This window comes from Uranotaenia lowii, chromosome 3, assembly GCF_029784155.1.
Source record: "Uranotaenia lowii strain MFRU-FL chromosome 3, ASM2978415v1, whole genome shotgun sequence".
NCBI classification, from domain to species: Eukaryota; Metazoa; Arthropoda; class Insecta; order Diptera; family Culicidae; genus Uranotaenia; species Uranotaenia lowii.
In genome coordinates, this window is record NC_073693.1 from 165,759,916 (window position 1) to 165,774,224 (window position 14,309).

A 14,309-nucleotide genomic window follows, 5' to 3' on the forward strand; every position below is an offset into this window, starting at 1 on the left:
TTTAAAACCACGATAGTTACTTGTAAAGTAAAACCCTTATTTAGAAGGTTATTTTCATGTCAATCAAAAACAATATTATTCATTAAAATTCAAACTAAAATTAAATTCTGGGTCCAAAAATTTTTTAATTTTATTAAAATTTTCTTTGGATTAAATAATAAACGTAAAAAATAAAACATTAATCAAATTGGTATAAAAATTAGCAAGCTATTTTCCAAAAAAAAAATTTCTGTAATTTTTTTTTATTTAACTGACCAAAATGTGTACCTACCGTAAAAAATCGATACCATCAAAAAATGCGAATTTTTGTGCACTCAAACTTTGCTGAACAAAGTATGTTGTTTGTAGCATTATATGAAGAGTTATTTACGGTTTAATGCTTATATTATTATTAAATTGCAATTTAGGATATTTTTTATTTAATTTATAAAATTCGTCTTTATAAATATCTACTTGAAAATCAAAACACTTGCAAAAAAAAGGATTAGATGATTTAAGGGAATCATGAGAAGGCCATATTCCTAATTTGAGCTGAATCTGATAACGGGAAGAGGCTGCACTGAATCTCAAGTGTAAAAGGGATTCTGAGGAATTGTGTTCTGAAGATGCATAAAAAACTATCAATTCATGTTGATTTCATAAAAATTTCAACAAAGACTAACATTTCATCTGAAGACTGCAACTCGATTGGACTTGAAACAAAAATGTTATAGCGGTTTAAAGATTGTGATCTGGTCGCAAATTGTCGTTTAACACGCAATGAGTACATTTTGCTCATTGCACAATATTTGAACCACCACTTCTCTGAACTTTTTTGTTTCAAGTCCAATGGAGATGCAATCTTCAGATAAAATGTCAGTACTAATTAAAATATTCATAAAATTAACATAAATAAGCAATTTATTGGTAAAGAAAAACGAATTTGATGAAAAACCAATTTTTTATGCTTCTTCAGAACAGTATGTCTCAGAAACCCTTAAAATTCTTAAGATTCAGTGCAACCCCTTCCCGTTGTCAGATTTAGCTCAAATTTCGACTATGACCTTCTTATAATTCCCTTAAAACATCTAAGTGTTTTCTTTGCAAGGGATTTGATTTTCAAGTGGTATTTATTTAGACGAATTTGATGAATAAAATTTAAAAAAAAATTGTGATTTTTAATGAGGGTTGAACCGAAATATCCCTGTACACGATGATACAAACAACATGCTTTGTTCAGCGAAGATTAAGTGCACAAAAATTCGCATCTTTTGATAGTATTGATATTAAAAATTTACGATAGGTACACATTTTGGTCAGTTGAATACAGTTTTTTTTTTATTTTTTTGTCTTCTGGAAAATAGCTTGCCAATTTTAAATTTTGATACAAATTTGGTTATTTTTTTATTTCTTACGTTTAGTATTTAATTCAAACAAAATTTAAAAAATATATATATATTAATTTTGTAAAAGTTTTAGGGCACAGAATTTAAAATCAAATCTTTAAAAACAAACATTTTTTCAAAGATCGCGTTTGCGGAACCTCTGAACATCATTTTTTTTTTAGTTGGCCCCATACAAAAGTTCGTTTTTCATATCCTCATCCACTATTTAGTTACAGGGTGAGCCTCCAAATTTTCAGGTATTATAATATTTTAGGACACCCTAGTGGACAAGCGTGGACATTTCCTTACACCCCTGCTAAGTATCCACGTGGTATGTGAACGGCCCCATATCAAAAGTTCGGAGTTCGTACGGGATCAGCTAGTTCTTAATAAAAATATTTAGACTGAAACGAGATATATTGAAAAAAAAAACTAAGAAAAAATAGCTGATTTCAAACAAATGTATCCTCCTTGTTCGGATGAGTTCGGTTGATGTTTTGGTTGCATTATAATTGTGCAAATTTAACGTTTATAAAAACTTATGGTTATCATCGATAAATCGTTTGTTTTGAAACTTTATGATTGATGTAAGCGCATAATTTTCAGTTTTTTTAGGGCAAATTTGCCTAATTCAAATTTATATTTATTAATTGATCAATTAAAATCTATCTGTTATAAACAAAAATTATCATTAAAAAAATCCCTCAAAAACCATTGAATCATGAAGCTTCAAATAAAAAGTTTAACGATGAAAACCATAGATTTAAATAACAGTTGGATACAGTTGTTTAAAATCAGCTATTTATCTCGTTTCAGTTAGGCTGTTTTTCGCATTATTTTTTATTGTCCCCCCCCTTGCGATGTTCCAACTCCGAGTGACAAAAGAAGGATTTGAAATTCGTTCCGGCCTTATATATTTTTAATAAGTATGTTGTTAAGTATTTTAAGTGACTCAAAACTGTATCGTTTTCCCTGTGTGCGTCGGAAGACTCCTATTTTTGGCATTTTAATTAAAGATATTTCTGTAGCAGTTCGTAAACAAAAAAATCTTGTATATTTGCCTCATGAAATAAAAAATATAACTGCCGATCGTTTATTCAAACTCGAGATATCAATCCTGATTGAATATTCATCTTCACATTAAAGTTTCAGTTGAAAAAATCGAAGTCAAAATTTAAATCAAAATTTTCCTTTAGAAATGTACTTGTGAACCACAAAAATACAATTCAGAGCTCGAGTCTAAACTTATTTTGCAAAATAAAAATTTTTTAATGCAAGTGGCTACAACATTTAAAATTCAAAATTTGAACTACTGTGACTAATTTCTTTTGAGGTTTTTCTTAAAAAGTAAGTAGAATAAAGTTTTAAGTCTTCTTTTAGCACTTCAAACTTTTTTTGAGAAGATAGGGAGATTTTCAGTAAACGTGGACGGCTCACAAGTTACTAAAATTCAAAGCTTATAAATTCAACTAATTAGCGGAAAATTTTCTTTACAGGATTTATTAACTGGCACAAAACCATCAATAGGCTGGGTTTCACAGAAGAAACCAAAATAATGCTGATTTTTTAGTACAACACACCTAATTTTCCCATACAAACCTAAAAGTTCAGATTTACTCATGTCAACGTTCATTAAAAAAATCTGCAAAAAATCATCGATAAGTTTTGAACCAAAACGAAGCTTTCAAGACCTCAGTGGTCACATTAACCCTAATTCGCTCTTGATTGTCAATATGACACTATTGGAAGTTTGGCGGTTTGTATCTTTATTCAGGCGAATCCAAATTTTAAATTAAATTCTTCTGGAACCCTCAATAATTCTTGAAATCTTTAATTTTGCAAATAAAAAATTCCTTAATCAGACCTTGAGTGTCAATTTGACACTCCTTGCTTAAAATGCCATACCACTCTTATTTCTCAACCAATTTTTACATAATTTATAGCTGTTCAGCTGTCATACCTAGACTGAGTCGATTTGAGGTCATTTTTTGATTTCTTAAACCCTGGGGTCTAAAAAGCTTCGTTTTGGTCCAAAACTCATCCATGAACCGAGCCAGCTGATGTTTTATGTGCCAATTTATAAAATTCCTTAAGGAAATTTTCCGCTGAACAACTTTGTCGGAAAACGTAAATTCGTATCTTATTAGGAAACAAAGTTATTAGCTATTTAACAGGGGTATGTCTTTTCGCATTGAAAAACAATAAATTCCATTGACATCACTGCTTGAGCCTCGCAAAGTATTGCATGAAAAGGAGTCATGCAATACCTCGCTTGGCACCCTGCAGAGATGTCAATTGAATTTATTGTTTATCAATTCGAAAAGATATATCCCCATTCAACACCCAATAACTTTTTTGTCTACTGTTACTGTCTTCGGAGTTATTGTCTTCGACAAAGTTGTTCAGCGGAAAATTTTCTGTAGAGAAATTTTTAAATTGACACAAAAAAAATTGGCCCGATTCCACAGAAGAAACAAAAATGATGTTGATTTTTCAGTACAAAATATTCAATTTTCCCATACAAACCTAAAAGTTCAAATTTACTCATGTAAACGTTACTTAAAAATTCTACAAAAAATCATAGATGAGTTTTGGACCACGACGAAGCTTTTTAGACCCCAGGGTTTGAGAAATTCAAAATTACCCTAAATCGACTCAGTCTACTGTCCCACTTCATTATATAGAAACAGATGTCTGCTCATGACATCTATGAATTGGAATATTGGATAAGATAATTACTCTCCTTAGTATGCACATTTGGCACATTGCTCCCTTACGTTAATAATTCTCTTTCGTTTTTTCCAACATCTATCAATATCGTTAACAATTTTCAATACAGATATTCTTTCTCGAAGAATATAGTTCTCATCGATGTGCCGGAATTCAAATAAAAAAAAAACACAGGCCACAAAAAAAACGTTTTTGCTTGAAGACATTAAAGATTAAAATAATCATTTATCACCATGAGGGTAGTTTTTACTGATTTCCATACCCGCATCTCATTTCAAGACAACATCCATTGAATTCAATTCATTTTTCCTTTGTTGAATTGATTACGGGAATCGAGACGGGAAGGATTGAATTACGTAGAACGGAAAATAAAAAATAATCAAGAGAATCTCAAATAGAGCTGTTCGATTTTCCCACATTACAATCAATCATACGTCCCGGCGTAATTTAAACATCAAGTAAGATTATCCTGATTATTTCGATGGTATTCATCGGAGAAATTGATCGGATAAATTGTTTGTCTGAACGATGCCAATACAAACAGCGCCATTCATATCGGAAACCTATTCGATGTTTGCCTTTGCAATGAGAGTATTTTTTTATGTTATTGCTCCTGCTTCAACAATGTCATTTCTCATCTTATCACGTCAAATACATTTCATTTATTCACTTTTTTCTTCCCTCGGACTATTCCAGAACGAAAGCCCGCGAGGAATGGCTGAGCGAAAGCCGACAGCTGCGGGAGCTGCTCGAGAACAAGATCGACGAAATTTTGAAAGCATTCCAAGATGGCGGTGGAGGTGGACCGGAAGCAGATTCCGGGGACGGAGACAATGGCGATGGTATTGTTCTGCTAGATGGCATCAAGTTAATCGATAGCGAACGATTCTGTGATAACCTTAAACGACTGAAGCAGCGAGCCTTGGAGCGGGAAATCCAGAAAGGAATGGGTAAGTTATTTTTCTCATCGCATACCTAAGTACTCGAGAGAGGTTGAGACGTTTGGACGGCGACATTTTGTAAGGGGCTGATGGTGTGTTGAAGCGATTTCTAGGAATGAAAATTAAAGCTACCGGTTAGAACTCAAATTTCAAAAACCGACCATTTTGTTCGGTTTTACAAAAAAAACAGATCAGTGTAAAATTTCAGCCGATTTCAAAAAGAGAATTAACGGAGTTAAACTTTCGATTTTTTACCTAAAAGGGGTATCATGAAATCTGGGTGGCTTGTGATATAGCTCAGTTGGCAAGTCTGTTGTCTCCTGAGCCGATGTCCGCGAGTTCGAGCCCAAGAGTAAATATCGAACACAGTTGTACCGGATAGTTTTTCAATAACGATCCGCCAACTGTAACGTTGATAAAATCGCGAATGCCATAAAGATGGTAAAACGACTATAATCGAAACAAAAAAAAAATGAAATCTGGGTGACCCTGTAATATTATCTAGTAATATTTGTGATTTTTGTGATTTTTTTCATTTTTGTCATTTTTGTCATTTTTGTAATTTTTGTCATTTTTGTAATTTTTGTCATTTTTGTAATTTTTGTCATTTTTGTCATTTTTGGTCATTTTTGTCATTTTTTGTCATTTTTGTCATTTTTGTCATTTTTGTCATTTTTGTCATTTTTGTCATTTTTGTCATTTTTGTCATTTTTGTCATTTTTGTCATTTTTGTCATTATTGTCATTTTTGTCATTTTTGTCATTTTTGTCATTTTTGTCATTTTTGTCATTTTTGTCATTTTTGTCATTTTTGTCATTTTTGTCATTTTTGTCATTTTTGTCATTTTTGTCATTTTTGTCATTTTTGTCATTTTTGTCATTTTTGTCATTTTTGTCATTTTTGTAATTTTTGTAATTTTTGTAATTTTTGTAATTTTTGTTATTTTTGTAATTTTTGTAATTTTTGTAATTTTTGTAATTTTTGTAATTTTTGTAATTTTTGTAATTTTTGTAATTTTTGTAATTTTTGTAATTTTTGTAATTTTTGTAATTTTTGTAATTTTTGTAATTTTTGTAATTTTTGTAATTTTTGTAATTTTTGTAATTTTTGTAATTTTTGTAATTTTTGTAATTTTTGTAATTTTTGTAATTTTTGTAATTTTTGTAATTTTTGTAATTTTTGTAATTTTTGTAATTTTTGTAATTTTTGTCATTTTTGTAATTTTTGTAATTTTTGTAATTTTTGTAATTTTTGTAATTTTTGCAATTTTTGTAATTTTTGTAATTTTTGTAATTTTTGTAATTTTTGTAATTTTTGTAATTTTTGTAATTTTTGTAATTTTTGTAATTTTTGTAATTTTTGTAATTTTTGTAATTTTTGTAATTTTTGTATTTTTTGTAATTTTTGTAATTTTTGTAATTTTTGTTATTTTTATATATTTTGTAATTTTTATAATTTTTGTAATTTTTATAATTTTTGTAGTTTTTGTAATTTTTGTAATTTTTGTAATTTTTGTAATTTTTTTAATTTTTGTAATTTTTGTAATTTTTGTAATTTTTGTAATTTTTGTCATTTTTGTAATTTTTGTAATTTTTGTAATTTTTGTAATTTTTGTAATTTTTGTAATTTTTGTAATTTTTGTAATTTTTGTAATTTTTGTAATTTTTGTAATTTTTGTAATTTTTGTAATTTTTGTAATTTTTGTAATTTTTGTAATTTTTGTAATTTTTGTAATTTTTGTAATTTTTGTAATTTTTGTAATTTTTATAATTTTTGTTATTTTTGTAATTTTTGTAATTTTTGTAATTTTTGTAATTTTTGTAATTTTTGTAATTTTTGTAATTTTTGTAATTTTTGTAATTTTTGTAATTTTTGTAATTTTTGTAATTTTTGTAATTTTTGTAATTTTTGTAATTTTTGTAATTTTTGTAATTTTTGTAATTTTTGTAATTTTTGTAATTTTTGTAATTTTTGTAATTTTTGTAATTTTTGTAATTTTTGTAATTTTTGTAATTTTTGTAATTTTTGTAATTTTTGTAATTTTTGTAATTTTTGTAATTTTTGTAATTTTTGTAATTTTTGTAATTTTTGTCATTTTTGTAATTTTTGTAATTTTTGTAATTTTTGTAATTTTTGTAATTTTTGTAATTTTTGTAATTTTTGTAATTTTTGTAATTTTTGTAATTTTTGTAATTTTTGTAATTTTTGTAATTTTTGTAATTTTTGTAATTTTTGTCATTTTTGTAATTTTTGTTATTTTTGTAATTTTTGTAATTATTGTAATTTTTGTAATTTTTGTAATTTTTGTAATTTTTGTAATTTTTGTAATTTTTGTAATTTTTGTAATTTTTGTAATTTTTGTAATTTTTGTAATTTTTGTAATTTTTGTAATTTTTGTTATTTTTATATATATATATTTTTTTTTTTTTTTTTTTTTATTAAGGACCTTTTTGACATTCGGTCCCTCGCTATTTCTTTGTTACAAATTAATGCTAAATTTTGTTATACAATTGAATGGATTTTAAATATTCTATCACTTTCATTGCCATTTCTCTGTTGTCTGCCAACGCCTCTCGAAGATTACCCGGCACTCCGTGGTTGATTCGTTCTTCTTCCAGTTGTGGGCACGTTGCGATAATATGTTTGACGGTCAAAACTTCGTTGCATCTGGGGCAAAGCGGGCGGTCTACTCTGTCCAAAAGGAAAGCATGTGTGAGCAGTGTGTGTCCGATACGTAACCGAGCTAGTATAACGTCATCTTTTCGATTTCCCAATATGGCTGCTTTAAAGGGTAGAACGGTGTTTTTAACTTCGCGCAATTTATTGTTCAGACTTGTGTGCCATTGCATCTGCCATCGGTTCGTGAACTGTGACTTGACAACTTTTCGTATTTCCTTGTAGTCGACTTCTTGATCGACTTGCTCTGGCAATTCCAAAGCCTTTTTTGCTTCGAAGTCAGCTCTTTCGTTTCCGGGGATCCCGATATGGCTGGGGACCCAACAAAAGACTATTTCGGATCCCATTTCGACGATTCGATTGTGCAGGACTTGTACAGAGTCTTTCCATCTGGAGTTTATCTTGCACTTTTCGAGGTTTGTCACAACACTCATCGAGTCTGTACATAATAAGTAAGCTCGAGGTACCTGCTGGTCAACTATCCAGGACAGTGCTCGTTCCACTGCTGCGCTTTCCGCTGCAAAAATGCTGCTTATGTTGTTCAGTCGCATTCGAAACACATAATCTTCACTTACTATGCCATAGCCACACTTCAAGTCTTGTTTGGATCCGTCTGTGAAGATTGATCTGTGGATGCGATATTTTGTTTGTCGCAATTCATGAAAAAGTTGTTTGAGGCCGTTCGATGTTGCGCCTTGCGAAAGTTCGTGGTGGAGGCTTTTGTCAACATTAAGCTTTGATCTTAGCCATGGTGGGCAATCTGGGATTTTGAAGACTGCTGTTCTCGGCAAATGGAGATCTAATTCGGTCATTAGATTTTGTCCTCTGTTTCTGTAAGAATTGGGCTGGATTCTTGGTCGTTCTCCCCACCTTTCGTCGGAGCTTGCGCCCCCTTCACTGCCGCTGCTACTGATGCTGGTAACAGTTGTGAAATCCGTTTCGGTGCATTCCTCTGTGCGATCAAAGCTTAGACATCGAGCGGTGTATAGTGTGGTTCGCTGATCGAAAAGTGTTCTCAAACTAGGAATTCCGGTTTCCGCTTGAAGACTAACGACGGGACTCGTCCTGAAAGCTCCAACTATCGCTCGAAGTCCTGCGTTGTGTACGGTTTCCAAAGATTGGAATATTTTACCATCCATGGCTGATAAGATTGGGGCTGCGTACAACAGTTTTTCCAGTATGGTCGCTCGGTACAGTTTCAAGAGGGTGTTTCTATCTCCTCCCCAGGTCCTAGCAGCTATACTTCTAATGAACAAGACTCTTTGTTGGCAGGCAGCTTTCACCTCTTCAGCGTGGGCTCGATATTTCAAATGTTGGTCGAAGGTAACGCCTAAACATTTGTGTTGATTTTTACGCGGTATTAACACACCATTCAGAGTAAGCTTGGTTGGATTTGACGGTTTCTTCTTATGCGGTGTCCGATAAATAACAGTTGCACTTTTTCCTGCAGATATTTTGAATCCAGTTTTTGTTTCCCAGTTTCCTAATTGATTCAATGCTGTCTGGAGTTTTCCTTCCGTTTGGTCAGCGTTTTCGCCAGTTGCGATCAAAACTACATCGTCAGCATAAATCAAGCACTGGATATTTGTTGGTAGGTAATTGATTAGTGTATTTATCGCCAGTAGAAACATGGTTACGCTTAACACGGACCCTTGACAGAGGCCTGTTTCCATGACCTTGTTGCTCGACGTTTTTCCATTGATCGACACCTGGAATGATCTGTTGCGTAGCATTTCTTGAAGGAAACTGACCATTTTTCCGCCGATGTTATTACTAATTAGCTGTTCGAGGCAAAGCCTGCGCCAGGTGGTGTCGTAGGCTTTGCTAATATCCAAAAAGGCTACTTGGGCTATTTTGTTTTCACTGAAAGCAACGCGAATAATTTTTTCCAGGGTGCACAGATGATCTGCTGTGCTTCTGCCTTTTCGGAAAGCGTATTGGTGTTTGAAAAAAAGTCTTTTTGTTTCCAAAAGATGGACAAGTCGATTATTAATCATCCTTTCGAATACCTTTCCAATGCAGCTGTTAAGGTAGATTGGGCGATAGTTGAGAGGGTCTGTGCGTTGTCCTTTACCTTTGAAGATAGGAACCACGAGCGATTTCGTCCATTCCTGAGGGTATACTGATTCATCCCATAAGCGATTGTATGTTTCTAGTAGCAGAGTTTTTCCATCAAGGGGGAGATGTGAGATCATCGCGTAATGGATATTGTCTGGTCCTGGTGTGGAACCTTTCAAACCTTCAAGGGCTTCGTCGAGCTCATACATGCTGAAGTTTTGGTTGTGGTAGCCCGAATCGGCGGAAATGGTTAACGGATTGGATTCGATTTGGTGTTTGTAGTAGAGAAAATTTTCACTATACGCACTTTGACTAGATACTTTTTCGAATGCGTCGCCTAGCATCTCGCTCATGGCCAGAGGGTCAGTTGCTGTTTGGCCTTGGTAATGGATCGAGTTGATTTGGTTGCTCCTTTTCTTACCTTGAACTCTCCGGTAGCTACTCCACATTTCCTTCAAGGGGGTCTGTGACGAAAAGCTACCCGCAAGTTCTTCCCAGCTTTTCCTTTTCGCTGTTGTAATAGCTTCTTTCGCAGCAGCATTGATATTTCGGTAATTTCTTTCCAATTGGTCAGGGTTTGATCTATTGGCTTTCAGCTGTCTCAGTGCTTTTCTCCGTTTTCTCACGTGTTCCGCGATGGCCTCGTTCCACCATGGGACACACTTCTTCCCAACAGTTCCTTTCGTTTTAGGGATTGAAAGCTCTGCTGCTTCCAGGATAGTTTTAGTAATATTTTCGACCTGGCGTTCCACGTTATTGTCTCGTAGGAAGTTGAGTGCACCTTGATACTGCTCCCAGTCGGCCTCCTCAATTTTCCACCTAGCTCGACTTTTTGGTGGTGTGATTATTCCAGGAAAAACAACGATGATGGGTAAGTGATCGCTACTATAGGCATCCGGTGACACATTGAATTCTAGTAGACCAGCCAGCTCATCTGTACAAAGAGCTAAGTCCAGGCACGACATACTCTCGTGACGCTGATCGACGTACGTAGGCTCTCCGTTGTTTAACACAATCAGGTTATTTTCCTCTGCGAAATCGGCAATCGTTCTACCGCGAGCGCTGACGTGGCTCGAGCCCCACAATGGATGGTGGGCGTTGAAGTCTCCGATCATCAATAGAGGTTTCGGGATTTGGTTGATAAGAGCAGTAAGTTCGGTGTTGGCGATGTTTTCTCTAGGTGGCAGGTAAATGTTGAGTACGTTTACGTTGAACGGTGTTCCGATTTTGATCGCTACAGCCTCAAGTGGACTTTCAATATCAATTTCCTCGCTTTCGATGGTTTCCCTAATCGCCGTGACAACTCCTCCTGCTGCTCGATTTCCATTCAGTCGAGGTCGATGGAAAACTTTAAATCCAGTTATACGGGGGCAATTTCGGGAATGGCACATAGACTCTTGCAGACAGATAACTTGCGGTTGATGTTCTTGAATTATGATATCAAGCTCGGCTTTTTTAGGTCTAAGTCCTTGCACATTCCATGATATTATGCTTGGGGCGTTGTCGGGTATCCTTGAACTGGAAGAACGATGAGTAGGCTGGCAGAGCACGGGTTGAGGTATGACGGCCCCGCTCCCGCTTCCTCGATCGTCTTCCCCTTTATTAAGGGGTGGGGTGGTTACTTTCTCTTCACCGGTCCCCAACCAGTTTTCCGATGTGCTGCTAGGCTGTGTGGTTCCATTTGTTCCGTAAGAATTTCCTGTTGCGTCGCGTTCGTTGGAGCCGTTAATTCCATTTCTTCCGTTGATATGTTCTGTTGGGTTCCTGTCATTGATACCATGAGTTCCGGTTTCGTTGTCAAAAGTTCCTAAATCGTGTCCGTTTTCGAGTGCAAGTTCATTCATCAGTTGGTTAGTTTTTTCCGTTCTGGTCATTTCTATTTTTTGGCGGTCGACCTCTCCTTTTTACGACGATTTCGGGCTGAGGTTGGGTCTCATTGGTATCTTCGGTTTCCATAGTTGAACTTGGCGGAAGTGAGTTTTTTGAACTCAACCTTTGCTTTTTCAGCATTGGTGTTTCATCATTCGTGGTAGTTTTCGCTTTTACGGGGAGTGATGGTTGATAAGCTTCTGTTTCCATTTCTTCTTCTGATCCAGTTTCGGAAATGTCGAGATTGTCTTCTGCGACCTTCAGTTTTGCTTTAAGCAGGTAAAACTCCTTCGCGATTTTCCTGAGGTTTTGGACTTCTAGTCGCAGTTTCTCGATATCTTCGGTTTCACGTGCACGATTTTCATTTTTCTTGAGAGCTGCATTTTCTTCTAACAACTTGGCGATCTGCGTGTCTTTCTCTTGATCTTTTCTGATCTGTTCCAAACGTTGTTGTGCTCCACACACACTGGCATAGGAATTTTCCGCGTGCTTCTTGGCGTACTCTTTCCTAGCTTCACCGAACGATATTCCACTGTCGACTTTAATTTTGATTATCTCTTCCTCTTTTTGGTAGACTGGGCATTTTCGAGATGTCGGGGAATGGCTCCCTTTGCAGTTCTTGCAATAAGAGTCTTCTTCACATTCTCCTTCCTTTTCAATTTCGTGGATTTTGGAACAGTTTTTGCATGTCTGGTCGTTCTGACATTTGTCTTTAGTGTGGCCGTAGGTGCAACATTGGTAGCATAGCAGTGGGGAAGGGTAAAATACACGGGTTCTACAGTTGATGATTCCTACTCGTATTTCTCTCGGAATAACTGTACCAGAGATCGTAAGTACGATTGTAGGTGTATTTACCCTGGCTTTATCTTCCATTCGTGTTATTCGACGTACTTTCATCACGCCTTGTGATGATAGTTCAGCTAGGAGCTCGTCTTCGGTTAGGTCGATCGCTTCTTTGCAGCTAATCACGCACCGGCAAACGTTAAATATCGGATGAGGAATTACTTGGATTTTAGTTCCGTCAATAAGCTCCGTCATGTTGAACATTTTAGCTGCTAGTTTTGAACTGCGGGTTTTGATGACGTACTTTCGTCCGCTGTCTTCCGTGTATGCGGATTCAATTTTTCCCATGGACTGGTCGATTGATTTGCTCAGAATGAACGGGTTTTTCGGCAACGGTTTCTTTTCATCTACTGGGCTCAGAGACAAAATGATAAGTTTTCCGAAGGTTCCAAATCTGTCCATATACTCTGGCAGCGTACGATCATTTTTATCGGGAGGGTCACCTGTTGTTGTTACCCCCGTGGGGGTATTTGCTGCAGCCATGACGGCTGCCCGGAGCGTAAACTCTTGTTAGACGGCCTCAGAACGATTTTTCTAACTCTCACCGATAAATCCACAAGGCAATCAATGCGTTCTCACCGTGGTGAGGAACGACTACCCTTTTACCTTTATACACTTCGGTTCACCCAAGGGTTAAAGGTACAAGTGACCGGCAATGCGTTTCCGCCTGAGCGGGTAACGTCTACGCTTTTTCCTATTTGACTACTTTGGCCAAGCGTTGAAGGTCCGACCAAAGTAGGGACGTTTTACCCTTTTTTCCCCCAGAGACTTGTTCAACACGTCCAAAAGGTACAAACAAGCCCTGTACCTCAACGATCAATTTAAAAGCGATCGAGTTTGATGGGGCCGCACGGTGTCTTAACTACTCCACACGTGGGTAAGCTTCCAAAAATTGACAGCAGATGTCTCACTGTTGGCAAGGAGATATTGCTGTTGGTGGAGCTTTTTCGCTTGCAACTAGGAGGCTAAAACTTTAACCCTGCGAGCTTTACTTGCAAGCAATGTTGCACGCAGCTGCAACCTAGTTGGCTTGTTGACAGCTAACCAAAACAATACAGCTGTCTTCACTAGTTGCGGCGAATGATAAAGTCTATTTTATTTATCTTACATCGCGCTTCGGCAAAAACCTTCACTTCCTTCGAACACTTTGCGATCTTGTGTTTGAACTCGAAGTAACGCCGATTGAAACGGTAACGATTTTCGCACGAAATTGGGTTATCAAAATTCGACCGAACGAACTGGGTTGTTTTCGATACCATAGGTACAAAACAGGGTGTATATATTTTGTAATTTTTATAATTTTTGTAATTTTTATAATTATTGTAGTTTTTGTAATTTTTGTAATTTTTGTAATTTTTGTAATTTTTGTAATTTTTGTAATTTTTGTAATTTTTGTAATTTTTGTAATTTTTGTAATTTTTGTAATTTTTGTAATTTTTTTAATTTTTGTAATTTTTGTAATTTTTGTAATTTTTGTCATTTTTGTCATTTTGGTAATTTTTGTAATTTTTGTAATTTTTGTAATTTTTGTAATTTTTGTAATTTTTGTAATTTTTGTAATTTTTGTAATTTTTGTAATTTTTGTAATTTTTGTAATTTTTGTAATTTTTGTAATTTTTGTAATTTTTGTAATTTTTATAATTTTTGTTATTTTTGTAATTTTTGTAATTTTTGTAATTTTTGTAATTTTTGTAATTTTTGTAATTTTTGTAATTTTTGTAATTTTTGTAATTTTTGTAATTTTTGTAATTTTTGTAATTTTTGAATTTTTTGTAATTTTTGTAATTTTTGTAATGTTTGTAATTTTTGTAATTTTTGTAATTTTTGG

General features: G+C 34.5%; 1 protein-coding gene across 5 annotated transcripts in view; it reads left to right on the forward strand.

Moving 5' to 3' along the window:
* The window catches only part of LOC129758243 (protein qui-1), a 457,546-nt gene that overhangs the window by 223,579 nt on the left and 219,658 nt on the right, over window positions 1-14,309 (forward strand). For all 5 annotated transcript variants that reach the window (XR_008739925.1, XM_055755711.1, XM_055755712.1 and 2 more), the window contains one exon: window positions 4,791-5,044. Coding sequence is in view for 4 of the 5 variants with exons in the window: in XM_055755711.1 (XP_055611686.1) it covers window positions 4,791-5,044 (254 nt within the window). In the remaining variant the exon portion in view is untranslated. The remainder of the gene's footprint in view (window positions 1-4,790; window positions 5,045-14,309) is intronic.